Genomic DNA, 23696 nt, shown 5'->3' with positions numbered 1-23696 from the left:
TTTCAAAAATTAATAATAATAATTGTTCCACAAACATCCCAGGCGGGACAGGGGAGACTTCTCTCATATCAATTAGTGCACCCCGATTCATATTAAGCTCAATGATGTGGGACCTACTGTTTATGTCCGAGTCCGAACGGCGTGTCTAAGACACCACTTGTAGAGAAGTTGTACAAGGCTGAAATACTCAGAAAATGTCGCCAGCATTACTGAGGGGTATTTTGCGGGTGTGCATACCATTGCACCACGGTGGCACCCAACAACTTTTTTTCAACTTACAAAAAGTATACGCTCGACGTATTTCGGTAGTTCTCATAAGAATACATGTGTTCTACTTTTTTCACCACACACGCCCTGGGTATACGTCCGTATCATGGTGGAATAAGAAGGTGTTACATCATATCATACCAAACGTCAAATTTGATCACAATAATGCAGTGCTATGAATTGCTTGTTTACATTTTGTATGAGATTTTATTCATAATAATGCATTTTGACAACTAGTCTGCAAATCAGCAATTTTTGGCGCTGTACAGGTGCAAACAGAATGAGAAATTCAACCGTATTCAAGCCTAAATTTATGTACAAGAATAAAGAAATGCAAGATCGCATTTTAATTAGGTAGTACTTGGCCTTTATTCTTCTACATGAAATTGAGCGTGAAGCAAGCAACAAAGTTCAATGTATTTTAACCTTTACTTCTTATTGTGCCATGAGCTGTGTTCCTTTACTTACCTGAGGTTACCATTTTTACCATTTGTTACCATTTTTAATCTGCAAAGCGTTCCTTAACCCCGAAAAGTGGCAAAACTGGAAGCAATTTTTAAGAGAGTGAGAGAGGAGAGAGAGCGAAAATGGCTTTCTCTTTTACCACAGGCCAGGGATGGAAAATTCAGTACAATAGTACTTTTTTCAGTACCATTTCACTACAAAAAGTACCGAAGTACCCCAGCGACCAATTCAGTACCATTTCACACTCTAGTCCCACACGTGGACAAATTGTATATGAAACTAAAAATGCAAAAAGCACTTTGCTTCGAATATTGACATTTTTATACCCTCAGCCTTTAGGCTAGAAAGGGTATATACACTTTGATACGATGTGCATCATCGAAATAACGGTTTTAGACCAGAAAATTTCATAAAATTTGGAGTCGATTTAATCATGTCCGTCTGTCTGGCTGGTGCGCACGAAAACTGCCAACGGATAAAACAATTCGAACCAAATTTTGGATATCGTAATATTTTGTTCAAGCTTAGTTTAAGTTCGAAGATGGGGATCATTAGTCCACTACTTCGGGTACATCCCCCACAAAAGATAAAAATTTTTCGGTAAAATGGTGTGAACGATAACTCTCGAAGGGAGCAATCGATTTGGTCTAAACCATGGTACAAATACACAGGTAGCCGCATCGGCAATTGTTGGCAACATAATATGTCAAAATTTGACATCAATTCAATGCAGTTGACACATTATGTTACCATCAGCTGGCATGATAATGCTACCTGTATTATTGTACCATGGTCTAAACTTTGCCCGTCGTATTATTCCTTTCAGGGTTCGAATATGGACTACATCGTTCCACAGGTTCCTCCGACACAAAATTCGGAAAAACTGAAGTTTAAGAGCTCCTCTCGCATCCTTTTGATCCTTTTTCAGTAGATTGTTCTAGCGAGATAATGACCCAAAAGCTCCAAAACCCTGCCGGCGCATACTAAAATGGCTTTGGTTCAAAATAACTCTCAAACTTTTTCAAAAATTTCTTCCAAACTTAGTTTAACGTAATCTAATATTTCGAATCCTTTATGAAGAAGTTTGGTTACTAAAAATGTTTGGTATAGGTATGACAATGATTTGGTATAGACCCACATTACGGTACCTACAGATTTTAAAGCAAACTTATGATCAATGTTATATACGGCATACTTATTGTGTTTAGTTTTTTTTTTGGTCAGTGGCTGAGGGTATATCTCCGCCAGCACAGCTTACTGATACTTTCTTACTTGTTATATATGCAAATTGCTAGAAATTTTAAAAATCTGGATGTGTGTACCGTCATATTGGGAATTTACCAAAATGATTAATGTAAATTTTTTCTTCGTGGATATCGTCCACACATTGAGAATCCGAATCCACTCACTACAGTAAACTAATCATTTAAAAGACTTCACTTTGAGCGGTATCGTAGTACCTTCCAATTTGAGAACCTGCAATACCTCTTCTATGGGGGCTATATTAGTGCCGGTAAACTATAGATAGTCCGACTATCGTTTCGATTTCTGACGTAAAACAAAGTTTACATTGATCACCTAAACATGTTTTTTTAAAAAATGATTTGTTTAAAGTTCAGTATATATTACATTCTTCATAACAGCTCTAGGCTATATTAAAATGTGCTTATGTACCCACAATTCTCTATAAGAATGTTTTATACTCATATAAGCTCTGTTCCTTTACGTTCAAGAATCTTCAAGTTTTACCACTTTTTACTCGAAAAGCGTTCCTTTACTTCAGACACAATACAATTCATATGGTAGCAGTTTACAACTTTTTCTACTTTTGCCGGTTTTACCATTTTCAGAAGTAAAGGAACAGACCAATTGAATACAAAATACCTTATTTCAGTCATTTCGATGGAATAATGAGCATAACACCTTTAACTACCGATAATCGGGTGGTACCGTTCTATGGGGGCTATAACAAAACGTGGACCGATAGAACCTATTTTCAATACGAAACATCCTAGGAGCAATATAAGCCTTTGTTTTTAACTGTTGTTTTTAACTGAATAAATTAATTTAATTTTTTTTTCAATTTTAAAAAGTACCTTTTCAACGAAGAAGTACCATTTTAGTACTTTTTAAAATTTGTAATTTTCCATCCCTGCCACAGGCTACCAGACAAATTTTCTGCAGGTAAAAATTGCCACTTTTCCGTTCCTTTACTTTTGTGGTAAAAATGTTCATGAGAGAGCAATTTTGAGCAATTTTGACACTTTTCTCTTTTACCACTCTTACCATTAAAAAAGTAAAGGAACAAAGCTATTGTGTCTGAAGTAATGGAACGCTTTTCGAGTAAAAATTGAAGATTGTCGCGGACCACACTAGAGTAATTTCACTGAAATTTTGACATGAAATTATGAGTCTCTAGATCAAGATCCATAGTAGACAAAAATCATGAAATTGCTGTAGTGGGGAATTCGACCTAAGAACACCTAATTTCATGACATTTTTTAATGAATTTCCCTCTAGTGTGGACCGGGACATTCTTGCTCGTAAAGGAACAGAGCTCAAATATAATATTTTTCTACTTTTCAAACTACATTGTCTAAAGCAGCCCTATATTATGTGCATGTTTTCATAGAGCTGAGCTTTTTCTTATGTTCCTCATCAACCAATAACAATGGCGAAAAGTACAACTCTGTGCCTTGTCGCGATTTTAGATATTCTCAATTGCCAGCCACAGAATTTTGTTTACAATAAAATTGTGAATTATATTCGTTCAAAACTAAAAATGACCGCGGAAGATCAAAATTTAGACGTTGTTATCTGTCGTGCTTGCCTAATTGATTGCAAAGATTACAAACCTTTGCACAGGGAAGGAATAATATTTGGAGAAATTACAACCTTAGCAACGTTACTTAGTTTTTTGGCTGGATTGGACATTAATGAAGAAGATAATATGCTACCCGATCATTTATGTTCACGATGTGTTAAAGATTTGTCCATTTCCTACATCTTTAAAAAGAAAGTCTTGGAATCCAATGAAGTTCTGCGTTCACAACTAACTGATGATGATGAGGAAAATGAAGAACGGAAAGCCACTACTGAAGAAGCTGGCAAACAAGAAGAACATGAGAAAGAAAACCAAAAACAAAGGTCACAAGAAAGTTGTCAATCTGAAACTGATCTTAAGGAGGCCGCACAAATGAAAAGAGAATTGGAAGCCTCCCAACTCTATGAAACCACCGAGGAAGAGTATACTGTTATCCGAAATGAAGCTGACAATGAAACCATGGAACAGCAAGAAGAACCTATGGAAGAAGATGATATGTATGTGGTTCAAGAAGTAGCAGAAACAACTGAAATTTACCACACTACCGAAATTGAAGGAACCCATGAAAATTCTCAACCTGAAGAACACCATGAAGAAGAACACCATACAATTGTTGACATTGTTGAGGAAAGCGATATTCAACAAGTCGACGAAGATGAGGAAGAAGTTGCATATGAAATACATGTAACCGAAAATTTGGATGAAGAATATCATGAAATAATAACATCCGATCCGGTGCCGCCCGATAATAAACAAGAAAAATCAAAAAAGAATTATACCCTTAAAACTAATTTTAATATAAAACCTGAGGTACACAATTACGAATCCTCAGACAGTGGACAAAACACAACGGCTGGAAAAAGAAGCCGAAATAGAACTAAATCAACAAGTAAGGCGCCAAATCCTGATTTTCAATGTAAGGTAAGACATTCATTGTGAAAATTTTAATAATTATACATAGAATGTAAGCTATTGTTTAAAGTTTATTGAAAAGTTCAAAGGAAACTTCAAACCACTGTTGCTATCGGTAAAACTTACCCACTACTTTTTATTGGTCGCTAACTTACTGAATAAAATCGTTAATTAGAAAAATTATGAGCATTTTATGCTAGGTTTACATTTGCGAAGTCCACTCGATTTCAACTGCCAATTCCATTGACAACATTAGCAACAGTATTAGATAACGAAGGTCAGAATGTTATGTATTTAAACCCAGATATTCCCATTGCTTGGTCTTGATGACTTCAAAAGTATTTTTATATTTTTTGGAAGTTAATGAGAAATAAAAACATTGTATTTATATGTTTTTAAACATTGAACACATAACCAAAATCGATTTCTGAACCACTATGCGGCGTCCATTTGACATGATGGACTGTGTGTGGAATTCATTCTGCACACTTGTACTGCCTGCGCAACTGTATCAGTTGTATCAGTGCCAAAGCTAACAAAGCCTGCCTTATGGGCTCGCTCGTTTTTCTAAAGGCTCCCGTTTTATTCCTTGTTTCACACTACGGGTCTTAAACTTTTTATTTCTGAATTCCAAAAATTACTGGCGTCTAAACATATAGTTGATATTCCAATGTTCCAAACACTATTGGAGAGAAGTCATCTCTATGTCCTCGAACAGTTTGGCACGATTGACTGTATCAAAGGATTTGGGTAGGCTAAATGCCTTTTCTGGTGGTTGTGGATATGGCGTGTAACGCTGTTTTGGTAATATGCTTTTTCTTAAATCTATGTTGATGTGTTCGGCAACTGGGAAACTGCTTCTTATCTAAAATGCCTTATTCGTCGAATAAAAAGTTTCTTCCCTTAGTGATGTTCAATGTGTAGATGGGCAAAACGTCAATTTTAATTAGCGTAGATTTACAATTCTATTAAGAAATATTTTGGAAATACTTTGCAATTTGGGAATAATGTTATTTTAACATGGATTTTTTCCAAACTTCAAGATTTAAATTCTTTGGGAAATAAATATTCGGAACACGAAGTTGTTATACCAAAATAAAAACTGTTCTACCATACAAATTATGTCTCCGCTAAGTCGTGTCTTCTCTGATCAATATCCATTTTATCTTTACACACCTAGTCCAAGGTAAGTACGGTAAGTATTCATAGTTTAGTGTTCTAGTTTATATTTATTAAATATATAATTTATACACATCATTTTTATTAAAAATATAACATGTTTCCCTGTTTTATACTCTTCCCTAGATTTGTTTCAAACAGTTGAGTAATTCTAGTTCCTTTAAATATCACATGCAATTACATTCAGACGAAACCCCCTATGAATGCGAGATATGTGGTGAACGTTTTAAAACCCGCAATGCCCACGATGGTCATCGTGCTACACATGACCCTAAAAATACCTGTGAACTGTGTGGAAAAGTATACCGCCAGCCTTCATCGTTACGACTTCATATGTTATCTCATACCGGAGAGAAACCATTTAAATGTGATATTTGTGGCAAATGTTTAACACAAAAGTCTGGCTATAAGAAACATATGCTTACCCATACCGGTGAAAAGCCGTATCCATGTGATGTTTGTGGCAAAAGATTTCGAATATCGAGTAATATGCTGGTACATCGTCGTGGTCATTTTGGCGAGAAAACATTTGGCTGTTCAGAATGTGATAGAACGTTTGGTACATCGGACCAGTTGAAGAGACATATGCTAACACATACGGATGAGACGCCGTTCTCGTGTGATATTTGTGATAAACGATTTAAACGGCAGTCGACTCTAAAGGCTCATATTTTAAACCACAGCACTGGAGAAAATGTATAATAGTTTTAGTTACCCGGATAAAGGTTCTTATTTTAAACCACTGTTCATATTATAAACCACTCCACCAGTGGAGAAAATGTATAATAGTTTAATGAAATATGCTTGTCTTCATTTTTTATAGTTGCACTTATACTTTGTTATAAATATTTCAATAAATGTGAAATAAACTTTAATAAATTATGGTCCATTATTAGGTGTGTTCGTTTACTCAACAATTCGTACAAATTTGTACAAGTTCAGTAACTTCTTGTAATCGGCTAAGGTATTTTGCATTGTACTGTAGACTAAACGAACGACATCCAGTAAAAATTCGTACAAATTTTGAGTAAACGAACACACATATTATATGCTTTCTTTTACTATTGGTAGAATTTGAAAACGCAAAATAAACTAATTTGGAGGCATTAAAAATACAATTTTCAAATTAAAAATTAATGCTAAGAAGGTCCTCCTTAAATTTAATGATCACTTTTAACGTAGAGTTTACCGGAAGGTTATAAATCCCTTAAAAATTTAATCATTAACAAAATAACACTTAGTCCCAATTTACATTGTTTGTAGAAGAGACACGTAAGGGGAATGGAAATGGAAAAAAATTGCTCGTAGCGGCAATTCTCAGGCAATTCAATTTATATTTTTCGTATTTGACATTATTTTCATTGTTTTGAAAACTAAACTTGTCGGAACAGGGGCTCAATTCTGTTTCTATGAAAACAAAGACATATGGCCTGTAGTGCGATTCTGTAACTTTTTTTAATAACGGTTGAGTTAACGAATGTCCTATTCTGTAACTTTATGTTACCGATTGTAGAAATCGTTAACTCATACCGACGAATATCGATTGGAAGGAAATGTCAAATATTATATTTTAATATTAATTAAAATATATTTTGAAGCTGAAAACATTATTTCGTCGCGAATACAAAACATGAAGCGTTTAAGAAGGAAACAATTCAGACTTTTGAAGGAGTGTGGCTCAAATGTGTGTCTTTTGTATGGCTACGGATGCCAGTAATGAAGCATTTCTTAAGATGTTTTTATTGTGTGTGTGATTTAAATAAAAGTGATAAAACCACCATTAATCTTTTTAAAAGCGCAGTTGTATTTTTTATTTAAAAGTTGGGATCATATTTTCGGGTTGTGGCGCTCTGTATCAAAATTCAGCGGTGATATTTGACATGACTTAAGCCCCTTCAGTGATCGTGGATCCACGTTTCCGTCATTTGAGTTTATATATTCACATATTCAATTAACGCCCACATTAAAAGAAATTTCTCATAGCGGAGAGTATGAAAAGTTCAAAAATCCAAGCATAAACGCCATGTTTAGCATTCTGATTGTTAGTGATGGTGGGTTTAAATCTATGAGATTATCACAGAACAAAGTAGGTTATAGTAATATTCTTCACGTGTCACGAACTATTTTATTCACGTCACGCGCCTCCTAGAAAGATAGTGTTAAGGACATTGGTATAGGTCTTACATAGCAGTAACACACTTGAGTTCTTTTGAAGCATTAGCTAACGTTTTTCCTCTTTAATAAGTAAAACAAAGATTAGGGCAGTCTTCATACGTAGGGTAGTAGCATGGGGCAGCTTCGCCAATGTTGCGCCTTCGTCAGCGCCGATTTAATTGATGCTACATGTAGATATTCCAAGGGAAAGTTATGAGTTAATCGAAGATCTATAACTTTCTCTTTGGTGATATTTATGCAGCTTCAATAAAATCGGCGCCGGCGAAAGCACAACAGTGGCGAAGCTTCCCCCTGTTATCCTACATAGTTAACCCTTATGTAAATGCCTTAAAAAGATTTTTCTCAATAAGGCGGAATTTACGTTGTGTACCGTCTTTATTGACATAGCATATGTTCATATAAAACGCCGTTGTTAAAAGAATTCAGCAAAATATTGCAATAATTTACTGTCGTTAAGACTTAACAACTACTTTTTTTTGGTTGTTAACTTAACAATAATTTTCGGTAATTAACGACAAAATTTACCGACAAAAATTGTTAAAATTGGTTACAGAATAGCACTTACCGAAAATTATCGTTAACTACCGACATTCGTCGTTAATTCTATCGTTAAGGAGTTACAGAATCGCACTACTGTTCCCATACTTTATAAAGTGGAAAAAGTCGTAAAAGTTGTAAAAGTCGTAAACGATTTTCATATAAAATTTGTGTACGGGAACGCAAAATGTGAAAAAGTGGTAAAAATTGTAAAAACTTTTTAGTTCTGGAACAGAGCTATAAATAGAGTTGTATTTATGTCTTTGATGAAAATGTGAAATGAAAAAAATTTTAAAGAAAATAAATGTCAAATTAAAAAGACTATAAAGGAAATATTTTTCATTTCAAATTTTCATAGAACAAGAACCCAGCCCCAGAATTGCTTTTATAAACGCAAGAGGCAAGTTTAAAAAGGAACGAGAAAATTGCCGCAAGTAAACTCGCCTAATATAAATTGGGATAATAATGGGGGTATGTTCCACAAAGTTTGATTATTTTATTTTAAAAACGAGTACATACAGTAAAATATAATAAACGAAAAACGTTTATAACAAATCAGTAGTGGGATTCTCTAACACATTATTTGGGTATCGACAAAAGTCGTTAAATTTAAAATGCTTATAACTTCGGTAATTAACGATATTGTTCGGTAAGCTAGCGACCAATAAAAAGTACTCGCAAACTTCCACCTATAGCAACAGTGATGTCAACTTTTATTTGAACTTTTCATCATTATTTTTGCGTTTTAATTTGACCGATTTTTGTCGGTAACCAAAAAATGCCCTAGAGAATCCCACTACAGGGGTCTAATTATGTGATTCGATATGGAGTTGTTTCAACCCGAGTACCCAATTAGGGATGACATTAATTTGCGAGTAATTTCTCGTAGCCAAATTGACGATCGTAAGTTGTGATCAAATTAGAATTAAAATAAATATACATATGAATGGTTATATATAAACGCACTATAAGACTTTCAAAAATATTCTAAAAGATTACGTTTATTGTACTGATAGTCCTCTGCTTTTTTCTGTAATAATTTATATTTTTAAATTACATTTATTGGTATGATAATTCACATAAAATACCTTAAAAATCCACGTTTATTGGTCTATCTGATACACTTTATAGTTCTCGTAAAATACGTAAAAAATCCACGTTTATTGGTTTATCTGATATATCCTATCTATTATATATTTGAATTTGTTGATAAGTGACTGACTGACTGACTCATCCTTAACGCCCAGCTAAAACGGCTAAAGCTAGGAGCTTGAAATTTTACCAGTAGATCACTGTTGGTGCAAATGTGCGAGACAAGGCCGGGTTTTGCAAATTCGTCCTGGAACCACAAAAATAACAATAACAAAAATCCTTATTATTCACTGTTATTACTTACTTATGTACATACTTAGTTGGCAACACATTTGTCAAATTAAATACTATAATTTCTTAATACCGTAAAATATCACAAACAATTTCAAATTTTGTAGTTTTGTAGTTTACGATAAAATAAATGCGCCTAGAAGTGCATTTATTTTATCGTAAACCAATATATATTGGAAAGACAATGAAAGTTGTTATTTTCCATTGCAACAGATGTCGCAGTTGGTGATAATGGTATAAACTTCAATTAAGCTATAAAATTTTGCTATAAGCTATATAATTTTGTTTTCACATAACAGGTGTCGCACAAAAGATTTTCTTTCGTTAAATTCCAGTTAGACAAAAAATGATTACAAACGATGAATTTTGATTTTCAATTTCAAATTAAAACAAAAATTCTTTCAATAAAGTTTGGTTTGTTGTACATATCGACACCTCCAAATAATAGTATGCTAAGTCTAAAAAGTGAGTTTTGCAGGAGAAGCTCTCAAAGTGTGGAAATTTTTTTGAACTTCAGTACTATGCTAAGTAAATATTTGTTTATAACTTCTGTTCGGATTGACCGATCATTACCAAAATTTGACATAATTTAAGTTAAAGGACGTTAAATAAAAAAATGTAAAGAACTTGAAAACATGCTAAGTCGACTTAGCATACTATTGTTTGGAGGCGGAGATATGAGTTGCTGTTGAAGACAAAATTAGGGTATTAAATTCAGAAATCCGTCAGAAATAACAAAAATAATTTCTATTAAAAAAATAGTTTTAATGTTGAGATTTTCTTTATAATTGTGTCACTTCCGCTAACGAAGTAGCGGGCACATGCTATTAAATAATAATAGGAAATTAAAAAACTAGGACACATTTCTTTAAAAAATTATTGGTGATTAAAAAGCTCAGAAATATTCTTTAAAAAAATTAAAGGACGTCAAAAAGCTCAGAAATATTCCTTAAAAAAATAACGTTACATATTGCCTCAAAAATCCACTTAAATGTTGCTTAAAATATACTTTAAAAAATCCACGTTAAATGTCCATGTTCCCTCAAATATATTCTTTATAAAAAAACCCACGTTATATGTTACTAGTACCTCAAAAATATTCTTTTAAAAATCCTCGTTAAATGTTCCCACAAAAATATTCCTTATAAAATCCATGTTTAATGTTCCCAAAAAATATTCTTTAATTATGTTCTATAGTTTTAAATGTTCTCCCAAAATTTTCTTTAAAAAATCCCCGTTAAAAGTTTCATTAAAAACTATTCTTTAAAAAATCCACGTTAAATGTTCCCTAAAAATATTCTTTTAAAAATCCACGTTAAATGTTCCCTTAAAAATATTCTTTTAAAAATCCACGTTAAATGTTCCCAATTTTTTTTTAAAAAATCCCCGTTAAAAGTTTTATTAAAAACTATTTTCCCACTAATAAATTAAAGTTGTTTTAATAAAATATTAAAACAACGACTATGGGATTAAGCCTGACTATTTTAAAAAACAAGATAGAAGTCGTCATCCCAAACAAAAAACGCCAACTCTCCTAAAAACTATTCTTTAAAAAATCCACGTTAAAAGTTTAATTTAAAACTATTCTTTAAAAAATCCACGTTAAATGTTCCCAAAATTTTCTTTAAAAAATCCCCGTTAAAAGTTTCATTAAAAACTATGCTTTAAAAAATCCACGTTAAATGTTCCCTTAAAAATATTCTTTAAAAAATCCACTTTAAATGTTCCCCCAAAATTTTCTATAAAAAATCGACGTCATCTGGATTTCATTTGACGTTTAACCTATGGATTTGACAGTTGAAATCGAGTGGATTTCGTAAATGTAAACCAAGCATTAGAAAGTTCTAACGATGTATAAGTCACTGACAACCATTCTCTAAAAACCGAATTAATACACTACAAAATTAGTCTAAGCGGCCGACCTTGTGTGGGCCTTGAATACAATTTTATTAGTCTCCAAATTCAAGTTTATTGGCTTCTCATAAATAATGCTCCGAAAGTAAGTGTCCTATCCAGAGGAAATTTGTCACTCAAACTTCGGTGAGATATATGTGGGGAGTGGGTGCATCTCAGGGGTTGTTCTGGACTCGTCCACGCGAAAAACTGTCCATGCTCGTCCATGCTACGTGAACACAGCCCCAGTGAGCCATCGTTATGAGAATACGTGACTTCCCGCTGTCCCCCCAAACAGCAGCTGCCACGCAGCGCTTAACGTTGTTGTTCTAATCCTTGAAAATGCATAATTTTTGCAATTTAATTGCAATGAACTCCCAGGTATGATCGAGGAAATAGAATATCATGAATAACGGAAGAATATCATGGTGCGGTGGTGCAGGAAACCGAGCTCAACAACAACTGCAACTTACAGCGTTGTGGTGGTTACAACATACTGAGAAAGAATCGCACCAGAAGTGGAGGTGGGGGATTAGCATTCCTATTGCACCAGTCTGTTCAATACAGACCTATCTCGCTTAAATCTGACTCCGTACATGGAATGTATGGGGATAGTAGTCAGGTGTCGAACTGACGAGGTAGAGTTGCTGAACGCATATATCACGCCGATAAATAGATGTAATGCAGGTTATAGGACCAACGTTAGCCCGCTTTTGGAAGGCCTTTTGGGACTTTAATGCTCATCATAAGTTGTGGCATTTGGTCCTCGGAAACGGCCAGAGGGGCATGGTGCTGGCTGAGCAGATTGATAGTTTTAGGTTTTGAGCGATCAATGAGGACGCCCCTAACAGAATTAGCGGAGAGTGTCACAGTTCGCCAGACATAACTATTGTGTCACCTTGGTTTGTACACACATCAATCCACACACTCATAACCCTCACCTACACATCCAACATCCCAATACTCCACACCTAACACACTAGCACACAATCAAATCTAATCGGGATTTCTCATTCCATCTACAGGGAAAAACATACGGTTGCAGCCAACCTGTTACAACAACAACATTATGTCACCTGGTCCGACAAATGGCGTTGCCTTGCGTAGTAGTTTCTGCTGGATCAGACAATCTCTCCAAAATTGTCTCCATCAGCATCATCACCTCTGAACGTGGCACTTTCATCAATCATGGGAAAGCTAATCGGCCCAGTTTCAGAGAGTTCACTGATCACAGCTTCAGAGATCTATCCAACCCTTCTAATGTTCGAGTAGCAGAAAAGCATTCTGAGACATAATCACTGCTGCAGCCGCTCGCCTTATATCTGCTGATCGAAAAACCGAAGTAAGACTAGAGTCAGGTAGCTGATACTGGAAGTTTACAGGTTGGTCGGTGAGCATAAGCGGAACAAGTGGTTAAATCATCTGAAGACTTGCAACATTGGAACCGGAATACGTGAATTGTGGGCAATGATTAAGTCAATGTCGAACCCTGTAAATAAGGAAAATAGGCCCTCAGACACGTTTAGCGATGTTACGCTGATTGACCTCTTCGCAAGTTATTTCAATCGATACATCGTCAAGGGTGGCACCGCTACGAAAGCCAGTAAAAAATACGTCCAACCCTTATCGAGTGAAACATGGAGTTCCCCAAAGTGGGGCGATATCTTTGAAACTGCTTTTCACCCCCTCCAGACGACATTATGCGAATGATTGTACGAACTTGGCATTAAATACATTCCCTGATGGTAATTGTGAAAGGCGGAACTCCTATTTGACTGATCTTACCAACTGTTCACCACATGAACGTCAGTGGTGAGGACAGAGTTGAATGTTATGATTGATGGTAGTAGAATTCCGACCACAAACTACGCCAAAATTCTAGGGGTCACATTGACAGCATGTTCATGTCGTCCGCGCATACCACAGCTTTCCACGACAACCTGAGATGTGAAGATAAAGAAAATACCTTGTTGACCACATATAACGGGATAGCTCGGTCTGTACCAAGGTATGCGGCCCAAGTGTAGTCGGCTAATATAAGTGCAACGCGATGGAAAAATAGTCAAACCTTGCAGCCGCTGTCCGGAACATGGGTGTTGTTTGGTTCCAGGTCAATCCGGTATCGAAGAACCCGCCGCAGTAGGATTGTTGTATGCTTTCGTTACAATACTTGCTCAGGTATTACCGTGAGAGCCATCCTTATCCCAATATGGTGGATAGGACCCCCCCTCCCCCCATCCAGGCAGGTCAGGAGGGATCTTCATGATCTAGAAAGAGAGGTCCAGTGTTAAAGAGAGAACCACTACATATACATTTGCACGGATACAGTCGCAGATGCCACAAACAATTATCGTGCGAATGCGGCCCTCGGAGAATATCCACCATCTATTTCAGCAGAGGATCGTCGGCTGCCACGACAAACCAGAGTAGTTTTGACCAAAATAAGCTCGGGATGGAACAGCGGTCTGAATTCCTATAGGTCAAGGATCGATGACACCGTGCAAAACATCTTTCCAACATACGACACAGGCCCGCACGACAAACTACACCGTTTCAACTTCCCTGCCAAACCTACTCAACTAACTGCAGTAGCATCCAGATTTCATTGGCCAGATAAGTCCATGTTTTTTTTTATCGAACGTTCCCAAGGCCACACTTACCCGCCCCTGCCGACCGAGGGGGCGACCTCCCCATAACGTGGGGATCGCGTACACACCATAATCCGAACCATGGTGGGGCTGTATGTGTAGGGAGAATACCAGCTACAGAAAATTCTTCAGCCATTTAAACAATATTATAGCTAAATAAATAAATTATGCATTTAAAAAAGAAATTATATTCGACCTCCTATAGTGGTATATAGTGGCATATCCCTCCTATAGTGGTACCTCCCGAATTTTGGTATATTGAGGGTTTTAGGTACATTTTTGATCGAACTACTACCTGTAATTAAACATTTGAGATTCCCAGTGGTCACAAAATTTCTTCACTAAAGCTGAAAACACATCCAATGCTTTGGAAAAGTTTTGTGTTGTTTTGGCCGTTTTTACACTTTTGGGTAAATTCATTTGAAAAATATGCCAGCAAGCAGATGAATGCTGGACTTTGATGTCGGCGTCGCCCTGTTGTTGTTTTTTTTCTCTTTCTTTTCCCAAAACTTTACTCAAACGTTGGATGTGTTTTCAGCTTAAAAATTGTCAACATAGGTTTATTTTTTGGCATGTTACTCATATATTGGTACCTTCCGATTTTCGGTATTTTGAGGATCTTAGCTAAATTTTTTATTGATGCACGTCGTAAATTGAAAACTGAAGTTTCCTGCAGTCACGAAACTTCTCCACTAAAAATTGCCAACATAGGTCCACTTGTTGGTATAGCTGCCATATAACGGTACCTCCCTACTTTCGGTATTATGAGGATTTTAGGTACAATTTTTTAATAAACTAGCAGTAATTTGACATTTGAGGTTCCCAGTTGTCACAAAACATCTCCACCAAAAATTGTCAACATAGGTCTACAATTTTATATAATCCCCATATAAAGGTTACCCCCGAGTGAAGATATTTTGGTCGAAAAATATCTCCACCTAAAATTTTGGACTGTAAAGTAAATTGACTATTCCATTTTAGTTCAGAATCGCGGTGCTCTTGAAACAACTTTAAATGGAAGGGGCTTACACCTGGGAAGTTTTTGCGGATTCTGAAACTTCAATGTTTATAGATGAGAAAAATCAAAAAAAAAAAAAATCGCCGGAGCGCTTTTTAAATAAGTGGCGATTCAAGTTGACAGGTGTAAGCACCTTCCATTTAAAGTTGATTCAAGAGCACCGTGGAATATTTTATGGTGGAACATATAATTTTTTACTTGTTTCTATTAAAAGTTTATTTTTTGTTGTTTTTTTTTGTTTTTATATTTACACAAGCGTAACAATGAGAAATAATAATAAATTAATATAAAATCAAAAAAAAAATGTTATACGAAAATAAAATAAGAAATACTACCAAAGTCTAGATAAGTAACAATAAAAGTTAGACAAGCTAAATTATGCATGTGAAGAAGAGGCGTAAAGAGATAATGACTGTGGTATGGCAGTTTAACTGTATAGTGTGTTAAGTCTATTTGCCGCAGGTGTTACAACCTCCAGTAGAATCGCTATAGTATTTGGCAACAGGTTGTGAGCGGGTTTGACGGCAGGATACTAAAGCATCACCAGAGAAGCCATGGGGACATTTACAAACTGCCAGATGAGATTTAGGTTCGCAGACAGCATTGGAGCCGCATTTACCAATGCAGGGATTGACACATTGGTAATTAATACAGGCCTTGTTGTCGGGACATTCGTTGTTGCTCAAACATTCGCCCTAGCAAAACAAATAATAATTAACAAACTAATGATTTTCTCTAAAAATAAAATATACAAAACTTACTCTTGTACAGTGGGTCAAAGGATTTCCAGTATAACCAGGCAAACAGTTGCAAACGGGACGTTCACGACCAGTATTATCATGGCCAGGTACACAAATGGCATTGTTGCCACAAGGATTGGGTTCACAGAGATCAGCTAAACGAAGAAAAAACAACAACAATAAAAACTTCATAAACATTTTTTATATTCCTCAAAGCTTACCCTTGGTAAATGGACGACAGCGCACAAAAGGATCACCAGTCATATCACGTGGACAACTGCACACCGGTGTCAAACCTCTTAAGTTACAATCGGCACCAATACCACAAGCTCCGTCACAAGTATTCTTACAAATACCATAGAAACAAGCTGGTTTATTTGCAGGGCAGTCAGAATCACCATAACATTCAGGACGACATTCAGTATATGGACTGCCAATATAACCTTTAGGACATTCACATACAGCACGATGACCATTTACTGAACTACAAGTAGCACCCACCCCACACTGGGTACATGCGGGAACACATTTGTAGTTACTGCACATATCGCGTGAACTACAATCACCATCGTGATCACATTCGTGGCGGCAACCACTCAAGGGATTACCAATGTAGCCATTCAAACAGGAGCAGGTGGGTACACCATTAACAATTTCACATTTAGTATTCTGACCACACGGACTGGGATGGCATTGTTCCTCTGGAAAATCAAAGAAAATGGAAAAATGTAAAATAATTAGTTTTCAAAGAGACATTTCCTATTTGAAATACCACTCTGCGAACAACTGACATTGCATTTCGTTAGATCATTATGTTGACCAAACTATGAGGAGAAGAAAAATTACATCTTCATGTTTATTTCAGCTTGAGTCCATATTTTGTTGTATTCAAGTATGAGAATAACAACAAAATGTTTTACAGTGCATATGAAATTGATTAGTTGCGGGCGGAGGGTAGGGAATACTATAGTTTCAGTTGTCACCAAACAACTTCATCAGTTCCCTTTTCCGCCGACTCTGTATCGATAAACAGGTCAATAAGCCCATCCAGCAATTTAAACAAAATGAGAAATTTGCTGTATGGCCCTAAAGCTGATTACCCTACAGTTTGAGTCGAACTAAAGAATTTCATATCCACCACTGTTTTATGTCGTCTTTGCTTTGCAAAGAATACGACAACAAAACAAAATATAGACTCAAGCTGAAATAAACACAAAGATGTAAAATTCTGCAGTCCAACAACAAAAAAGCCAACAACGAGAAGAAAAAATTTTAACACATGTTGGCAGATCAGCAAGGAATGGCAAAGAAGATCCAAAACGACCCGTTCCATCACAACCAGTGGTACATTGGGGCCGGCTGGAGCAGGCAAGGAAAGCTGTAAAATTCTGCAGTCCAACAACAAAAAAGCCAACAACGAGAAGAAAAAATTTTAACACATGTTGGCAGATCAGCAAGGAATAGCAAAGAAGATCCAAAACGACCCGTTCCATCACAACCAGTGGTACATTGGGGCCGGCTGGAGCAGGCAAGGAAAGCTGAAGAAGAAATTAATTGAACGTAAGAATATCGAAAATGATCCGTTTTAGAGCCATTTAAGTAACCTAACAGAGCAACAGGTTCTATGAAGATTAACAAGAGAGAGGGAATGAGATACAATAATATCGTCACCAAAACATCCTGTGCCTTTTGTTCATTTATACGGTGGGACATTTATACGGTGTAGCATACTGCTCTTCTATATAACAATTGTGAATACCACCTAAATTACGGGCGTCGTACACTCAAGTTCAGCATCATGTGTTGAATCGCGTTGTTCGCAGCTAGCGTAAAATCTGTTCATTTATTTTTCATTCATGAGCTGATCACACTGTGAACCGAAATTTTGGGGGGTGGAAAATTCCTATTGGGGATGAAAGCCCTTGGTGAGTATATACAGAACCCCGAAGGACAGATTCGCCGTGAGTCGAACTTTCGCGATATGGCGTGATGAATATTTTGCTGGAGACCATACAAGCCATCTGGAATGAGCGTTATATCTTTGTTCGCTGTTGTTTAAGCTAATATTTAAGATGACATGTCTTCAGTCAAATCAAATGAGGATTTTTTTCGTAGAACATTTCGACCTTCTAACATGCTTCCTTCAATGTCCTTTTCGTCCTTTATTTCAAGAACCGGAATAAAAGTGGCACAAGATGACATTTTTCAGCTTCGGAATATTCTACAAAAATGTCGCTCGGATGATTTTAGGTACGGTTCCCAAAGACATAAAATCGATAAAATCTTGTTTAAGCGGTCGTTTTTCACTTTTACCCGAATCTTGCTCAGACAACCCTATATCTATTTATTTCAATATATTATTGTTAACCTATTGATGACCTAGAATTCTCGGAGTCATTAAAACAGTTGTATCTTGTTTTGCTAAGCACGTTAATTTCATTATTTTTTGGAATAAATATCCGGATATCCGAATTATGGAACCGGTTATTCTGATATTAAAACCGAATTTTTATCCGGTTTTTATGAACCGAATAACCGTATATGTATATCATTAGAAAGCTATTAAAATTGTCCAACAGATATGACTAATATGCATTAGACGTTTTAAGCGGTTATGGTGCTGGAACAAAAAAACCGTATTTTTGAACCGTTTCATAACGTTTGTGAGGATACATTTCTATGCGTGAAAAAAATTATGATCATTACCTGGGGGGTGGAAAATTCTTTTTGGAGGTGAAAGCCCTTGGTGTGGACATACAGAACCCTGAAGGGCAGATCCGCCGTGAGTCGAACCTTTGTGTTATGGCGGGTTGAGTTCTGGGATGGTGACCTATTATTGCAAGCGTAAAAAGTTACGTAACTGAATTTCAAGTGGGTTTAGGGTGCTACTGAGACAGTATGTGCTAAGTCAAATCGTTTTAAGACGATTTCTGTAGAACATTTAGTGTCTTACTCTTATCCTGCTTTGTTGTTTATGTCCTTTTTGTTGAAGAAGGTATACAAATATACTTTAAAGAAAATGAAAGATACAATTTCAGGGTTAAAATATTAAAACAAAAACAAAAAACCTCAGCCGATTTGGCTAGGGCATATCACGAAAATAATCTTACGCCGACATAGCTCATACTGTCCCAGTAGCACCCTAAACCCACTTGAAATTCAGTTACGTAACTTTTTACGCTTGCAATAATAGGTCACCATCCCAGAACTCAACCCGCCATAACACAAAGGTTCGACTCACGGCGGATCTGCCCTTCAGGGTTCTGTATGTCCACACCAAGGGCTTTCACCTCCAAAAAGAATTTTCCACCCCCCAGGTAATGATCATAATTTTTTTCACGCATAGAAATGTATCCTCACAAACGTTATGAAACGGTTCAAAAATACGGTTTTTTTGTTCCAGCACCATAACCGCTTAAAACGTCTAATGCATATTAGTCATATCTGTTGGACAATTTTAATAGCTTTCTAATGATATACATATACGGTTATTCGGTTCATAAAAACCGGATAAAAATTCGGTTTTAATATCAGAATAACCGGTTCCATAATTCGGATATCCGGATATTTATTCCAAAAAATAATGAAATTAACGTGCTTAGCAAAACAAGATACAACTGTTTTAATGACTCCGAGAATTCTAGGTCATCAATAGGTTAACAATAATATATTGAAATAAATAGATATAGGGTTGTCTGAGCAAGATTCGGGTAAAAGTGAAAAACGACCGCTTAAACAAGATTTTATCGATTTTATGTCTTTGGGAACCGTACCTAAAATCATCCGAGCGACATTTTTGTAGAATATTCCGAAGCTGAAAAATGTCATCTTGTGCCACTTTTATTGCGGTTCTTGAAATAAAGAACGAAAAGGACATTGAAGGAAGCATTTTAGAAGGTCGAAATGTTCTACGAAAAAAATCCTCATTTGATTTGACTGAAGACATGTCATCTTAAATATAAGCTTAAACAACAGCGAACAAAGATATAACGCTCATTCCAGATGGCTTGTATGGTCTCCAGCAAAATATTTATCACGCCATATCGCGAAAGTTCGACTCACGGCGAATCTGTCCTTCGGGGCTTTGTATATACTCAGCAAGGGCTTTCATCTCCAATAGGAATTTTCCACCCCCCAGACTTTGAGCTCCATTTTGTTGCACAGTGTCATTGATTCAATTGTTCCCCGTTGACGATTTTTAAGAACAATCTGTACCTCTGAATGACTACCCAAAAGCTCTCAAATGTTTGAAGACCCACTGTTTCTATAGAATAGAAGACCTCAATAGGAGGCTTTTGTAGAATAGAATGCTACATAGGAGTCTTCTATAGAATGGAAGGTCTCCATAGGAGGCTTCTGTAGAATAGGCTTCTAAAGAATAGAAGGCCTCCAAAAAAGGCTAATATAGAATAGAAGGTCTCCATAGGAGGCTTCTATAGAATAGAAGGTCTCCATAGGAGGCTTCTATAGAATAGAAGGTCTCCGTTGGAGGCTACTATATAATAGAAGGCCTCCATAGGAGGTTTCTATAGAATAGAAGGTCTCCATAGGAGGCTTCTATAGAAGACAATTTCTCCATAGGAGGCTTCTATAGAAGAGTAAGTCTCCATAGGAGGCTTCTATAGAATAGAAGGTCTCCACAGTAGGCTTCTATAGAATAGAAGGTCTCCATAGGAGGCTTCTATAGAATAGAAGGTCTCCATAGGAGGCTTCTATAGAATAGAAGGTCTCCATAGGAGGCTTCTATAGAATAGAAGGTTTCCATAGGAGGCTTCTATAGAATAGAAGGTCTCCATTGGAGGCTTCTATAGAATAGAAGGTCTCCATAGAAAGGTTCTATAAAATAGAAGGTCTCCATAGGAGGCTTCTATAGAATAGAAGGTCTCCATAGAAAGCTTCTATAAAATAGAAAGTCTCCATAGGAGGCTTCTATAGAATAAAGGCCTGCATAGGAAGCTTCTATAGAATAGAAGGTATCCATAGGAGGCTTCTATAGAATAGAAGGTCTAAACAGGGGGCTTCTATAGAAGAGAAGGTCTCCATAGGAGGCTTCTATAGAATAGAAGGTCTCCATAGTAGGCTTCTATACATATGACGCTTCTCTAGAATAGAAGGCCTCCATAGGAGGCTTAGAGAATAGAAGGTCTCCATAGGAGGCTTCTAAAGAATAAAAGGGCTACATATTAAGCTTCTCTAGAATAGAAGTCCTCCATAAGAGGCTTATATAAGAATAGAAGGTCTCCATAGGAAGCTTCTATAAAATAGAAGTTCTCCATAGGAGGCTTCAATAGAATAGATGGTCTCCATAGGAGGCTTCTATGGAGTAGAAAGTCTCCATAGGAGGCTTCTATAGAATGGAAGGTCTCCATAGGACCAGAAGGCCTTCATAGGAGGCTTCTATAGAATAGAAGGTCTCCATAGGAGGCTTCTATAGAAGAGAAGGTCTCCATAGGAGGCTTCTATAGAATAGGAGGTCTCCATAGGAGGTTTCTATAGAATAGAAGGCCTACATATGAAGTTTCTCTAGAATAGAAGGCCTCCATTGAAGGCTTATAGAATAGAATGTCTCCATAGGAGGCTTCTATAGAATAGAAGGTCTCCATAGGAGGCTTTTATAGAATAGACGGTTTCCATATGAAGCTTCTATAGAATAGACGGTCTCCATAGGAGGCTTCTATAAAATGTAAAGTCTCCATAGGAAGCTTCTATAGAATAGAAGGTCTCCATAGGAGGCTTCTATAGAAGAGAAGGTCTCCATAGGAGGCTTCTATAGAATAGAAGGTCTCCCTAGGAGGCTTCAATAAAATAGAAGGCCTCCATAGAAGGCTTCTATAGAATAAATCTATGAAATAGAATGTCTTAATAAGGGGTTTATTTATTCTGATTCTGATTTCAACAATACAATAAATTTCTAAAGAATGTTCACACCATAACTTCAGCTCGATTTTGTTGCTTAGTGTAATCAAAACAGTTTCGAAATGTGCGCTTGTGCCTTAAGTCTTTCGTTTTGGGATGTCATTGTGATTTAAAAATGTTAAGTTCAAGAAATACAGATATTGCAAATAAATTATTAAACCAAAAAATAATAACAACAAAAACAACGCTACCATGTAACATGTCGTATTCATGAAGGTGAGCTAGTAACAGATGAAACGAAGAAGCATTTACCATTTACTTGGCACACAATGTTAATACACAAATCTCATGCCTTAATTGCATTTCCTTAAATGTGTAACATATTCCGTGTGGTTGTTGTACTTGTTGTTTTTTTTTTTTTCGAAATATTATGAAATTGCAATAGGTAGTATAAGCAGCTTCTTATGTGGGTTGATGTTACGGGGACAACAAGATCAGAACAGATCATTGATGAAATTCAGTGGCTTGCAATAATAAAATATAGTTTTTGTTTTTAAGAACAATGACAGATGAATATGGTCATATCGTAAATACAACAATGAATGAATGTGTCGGATTTGTATTGAATCACTTGAACGTTCAAGATCAAGGTCATTGTTTTTATTACTTTTTTGTTGGTGTTTAGTGTTGTGGCATTTTAGAGATACTTAAAAAAACGTTTTATAATATTAGCCTGAGAGCTATTGTGATTTTTTAAAAGCCATAAAATTATAAACAAGTCAATATTTATTTAATAACATCATATTTTTTATAACACCTTAAAGCATATGGGGACTTAATTAGAACTTCCTCAATGCCTAAATTTGAGAATTTAAATTGCATTTAATTCATAATCAAATTTCAATTTTCAAATTTAAATTTATCGATATAATGATTGACTTGTTTATTTTAAGGTGTGGGCAAGGTGAAATAAAACAGACAAACTTTTGGAATATATTCTGAATAGTACACGCCCGATAGATAGCCTAGCGAAAACAATTGAATGGACATAATAAATTCGGAGTTTGCACCTTATTTGTGGAATTTTATATACACAATAAGACAATGTTACTGTGGCGCCTTTTTAATATGAAAATAATATTTTATATAACATTAATAGTTGTTTTTGCTATATTTTTAAACGCCCTAACTGCTTTGTATAGAAATATGAACTAATAATAATATTTAATAGTTCTTTGTCTCTTAGAAGAAATCAACCTACATTCAGTCAACCTACATAGAACTAATAGAAAATGTAAACAATAACAAAATTTACATTAAATATTACGTAAAATATCTAAATTAAAAACAACTTTGTAAGTTCCGGCAAAGACAACTAATTATTAGTAAATTACTTGGAATTGAGTGGGTGTTGTGAAAGTTAAAATTAATTAATGTATTACAACATTTAGTCAGTCATTGTAATCTATATATCGTCACCATAAATGCCCGAAGACGTAACCCACAAAATCAAAACTTTACAGGAGAAGCAAAAACATTATAAAATGAAAAACTGTTTTATGGAATATTAATCTTATGAGGGCGAGTATTTGATGTATTATCAACCACGTAAGAATGGGAGTAAGTAATGAAACTAAAACCGCGAAAACGCTTGGTTTTGCGATTTGTCATTACAACAACATCTGCAATGTTATTCCATTTTCCGAAATGCAATTTCTTGAATAGAATCGTTGTTTTTGAACGTAGAAGCTTGAAATCCCATCAAAAAACGAATTTCGATTTGCGTGTCGGTTACGTCT

General features: G+C 35.8%; 2 protein-coding genes across 3 annotated transcripts in view; one reads left to right on the top strand and one right to left on the bottom strand.

Moving 5' to 3' along the window:
* Positions 1 to 3292: 3292 nt before the first annotated feature.
* On the top strand, positions 3293 to 6536 carry LOC141400122 (uncharacterized). The gene is made up of 2 exons (XM_073979566.1): positions 3293 to 4477; positions 5774 to 6536. Exons 1-2 carry the CDS (start codon positions 3404 to 3406, stop codon positions 6347 to 6349), a joined length of 1650 nt encoding a protein of 549 aa, XP_073835667.1. The 5' UTR covers positions 3293 to 3403; the 3' UTR covers positions 6350 to 6536.
* An 8955-nt stretch (positions 6537 to 15491) lies between these two features.
* The window catches only part of aspr (asperous), a 32841-nt gene continuing 24636 nt past the window's right edge, over positions 15492 to 23696 (bottom strand). For both annotated transcript variants that reach the window (XM_073974506.1, XM_073974507.1), the window contains exons 5-7: positions 16263 to 16742; positions 16063 to 16196; positions 15492 to 15996 (exon numbers count right to left, since the gene is read on the bottom strand). In XM_073974506.1, coding sequence (XP_073830607.1) covers positions 15751 to 15996; positions 16063 to 16196; positions 16263 to 16742 — 860 coding nt within the window. In that variant the 3' untranslated portion in view covers positions 15492 to 15750. The remainder of the gene's footprint in view (positions 15997 to 16062; positions 16197 to 16262; positions 16743 to 23696) is intronic.

The sequence above is a fragment of the Musca autumnalis genome, unplaced genomic scaffold (genome assembly GCF_047663935.1).
Source record: "Musca autumnalis isolate F117 unplaced genomic scaffold, ASM4766393v1 scaffold_3, whole genome shotgun sequence".
NCBI lineage: Eukaryota > Metazoa > Arthropoda > Insecta > Diptera > Muscidae > Musca > Musca autumnalis.
This window is presented reverse-complemented; position numbering and strand designations above follow the sequence as displayed.

Bases quoted from the DNA above. Each gene is read 5' to 3' on its own strand.
- LOC141400122 (XM_073979566.1), top strand. From the start codon at position 3,404: ATGGCGAAAAGTACAACTCTGTGCCTTGTCGCGATTTTAGATATTCTC. The intron at 4,478-5,773 runs GTAAGACATTCA...ACTCTTCCCTAG, and splicing joins ATCCTGATTTTCAATGTAAG to ATTTGTTTCAAACAGTTGAG.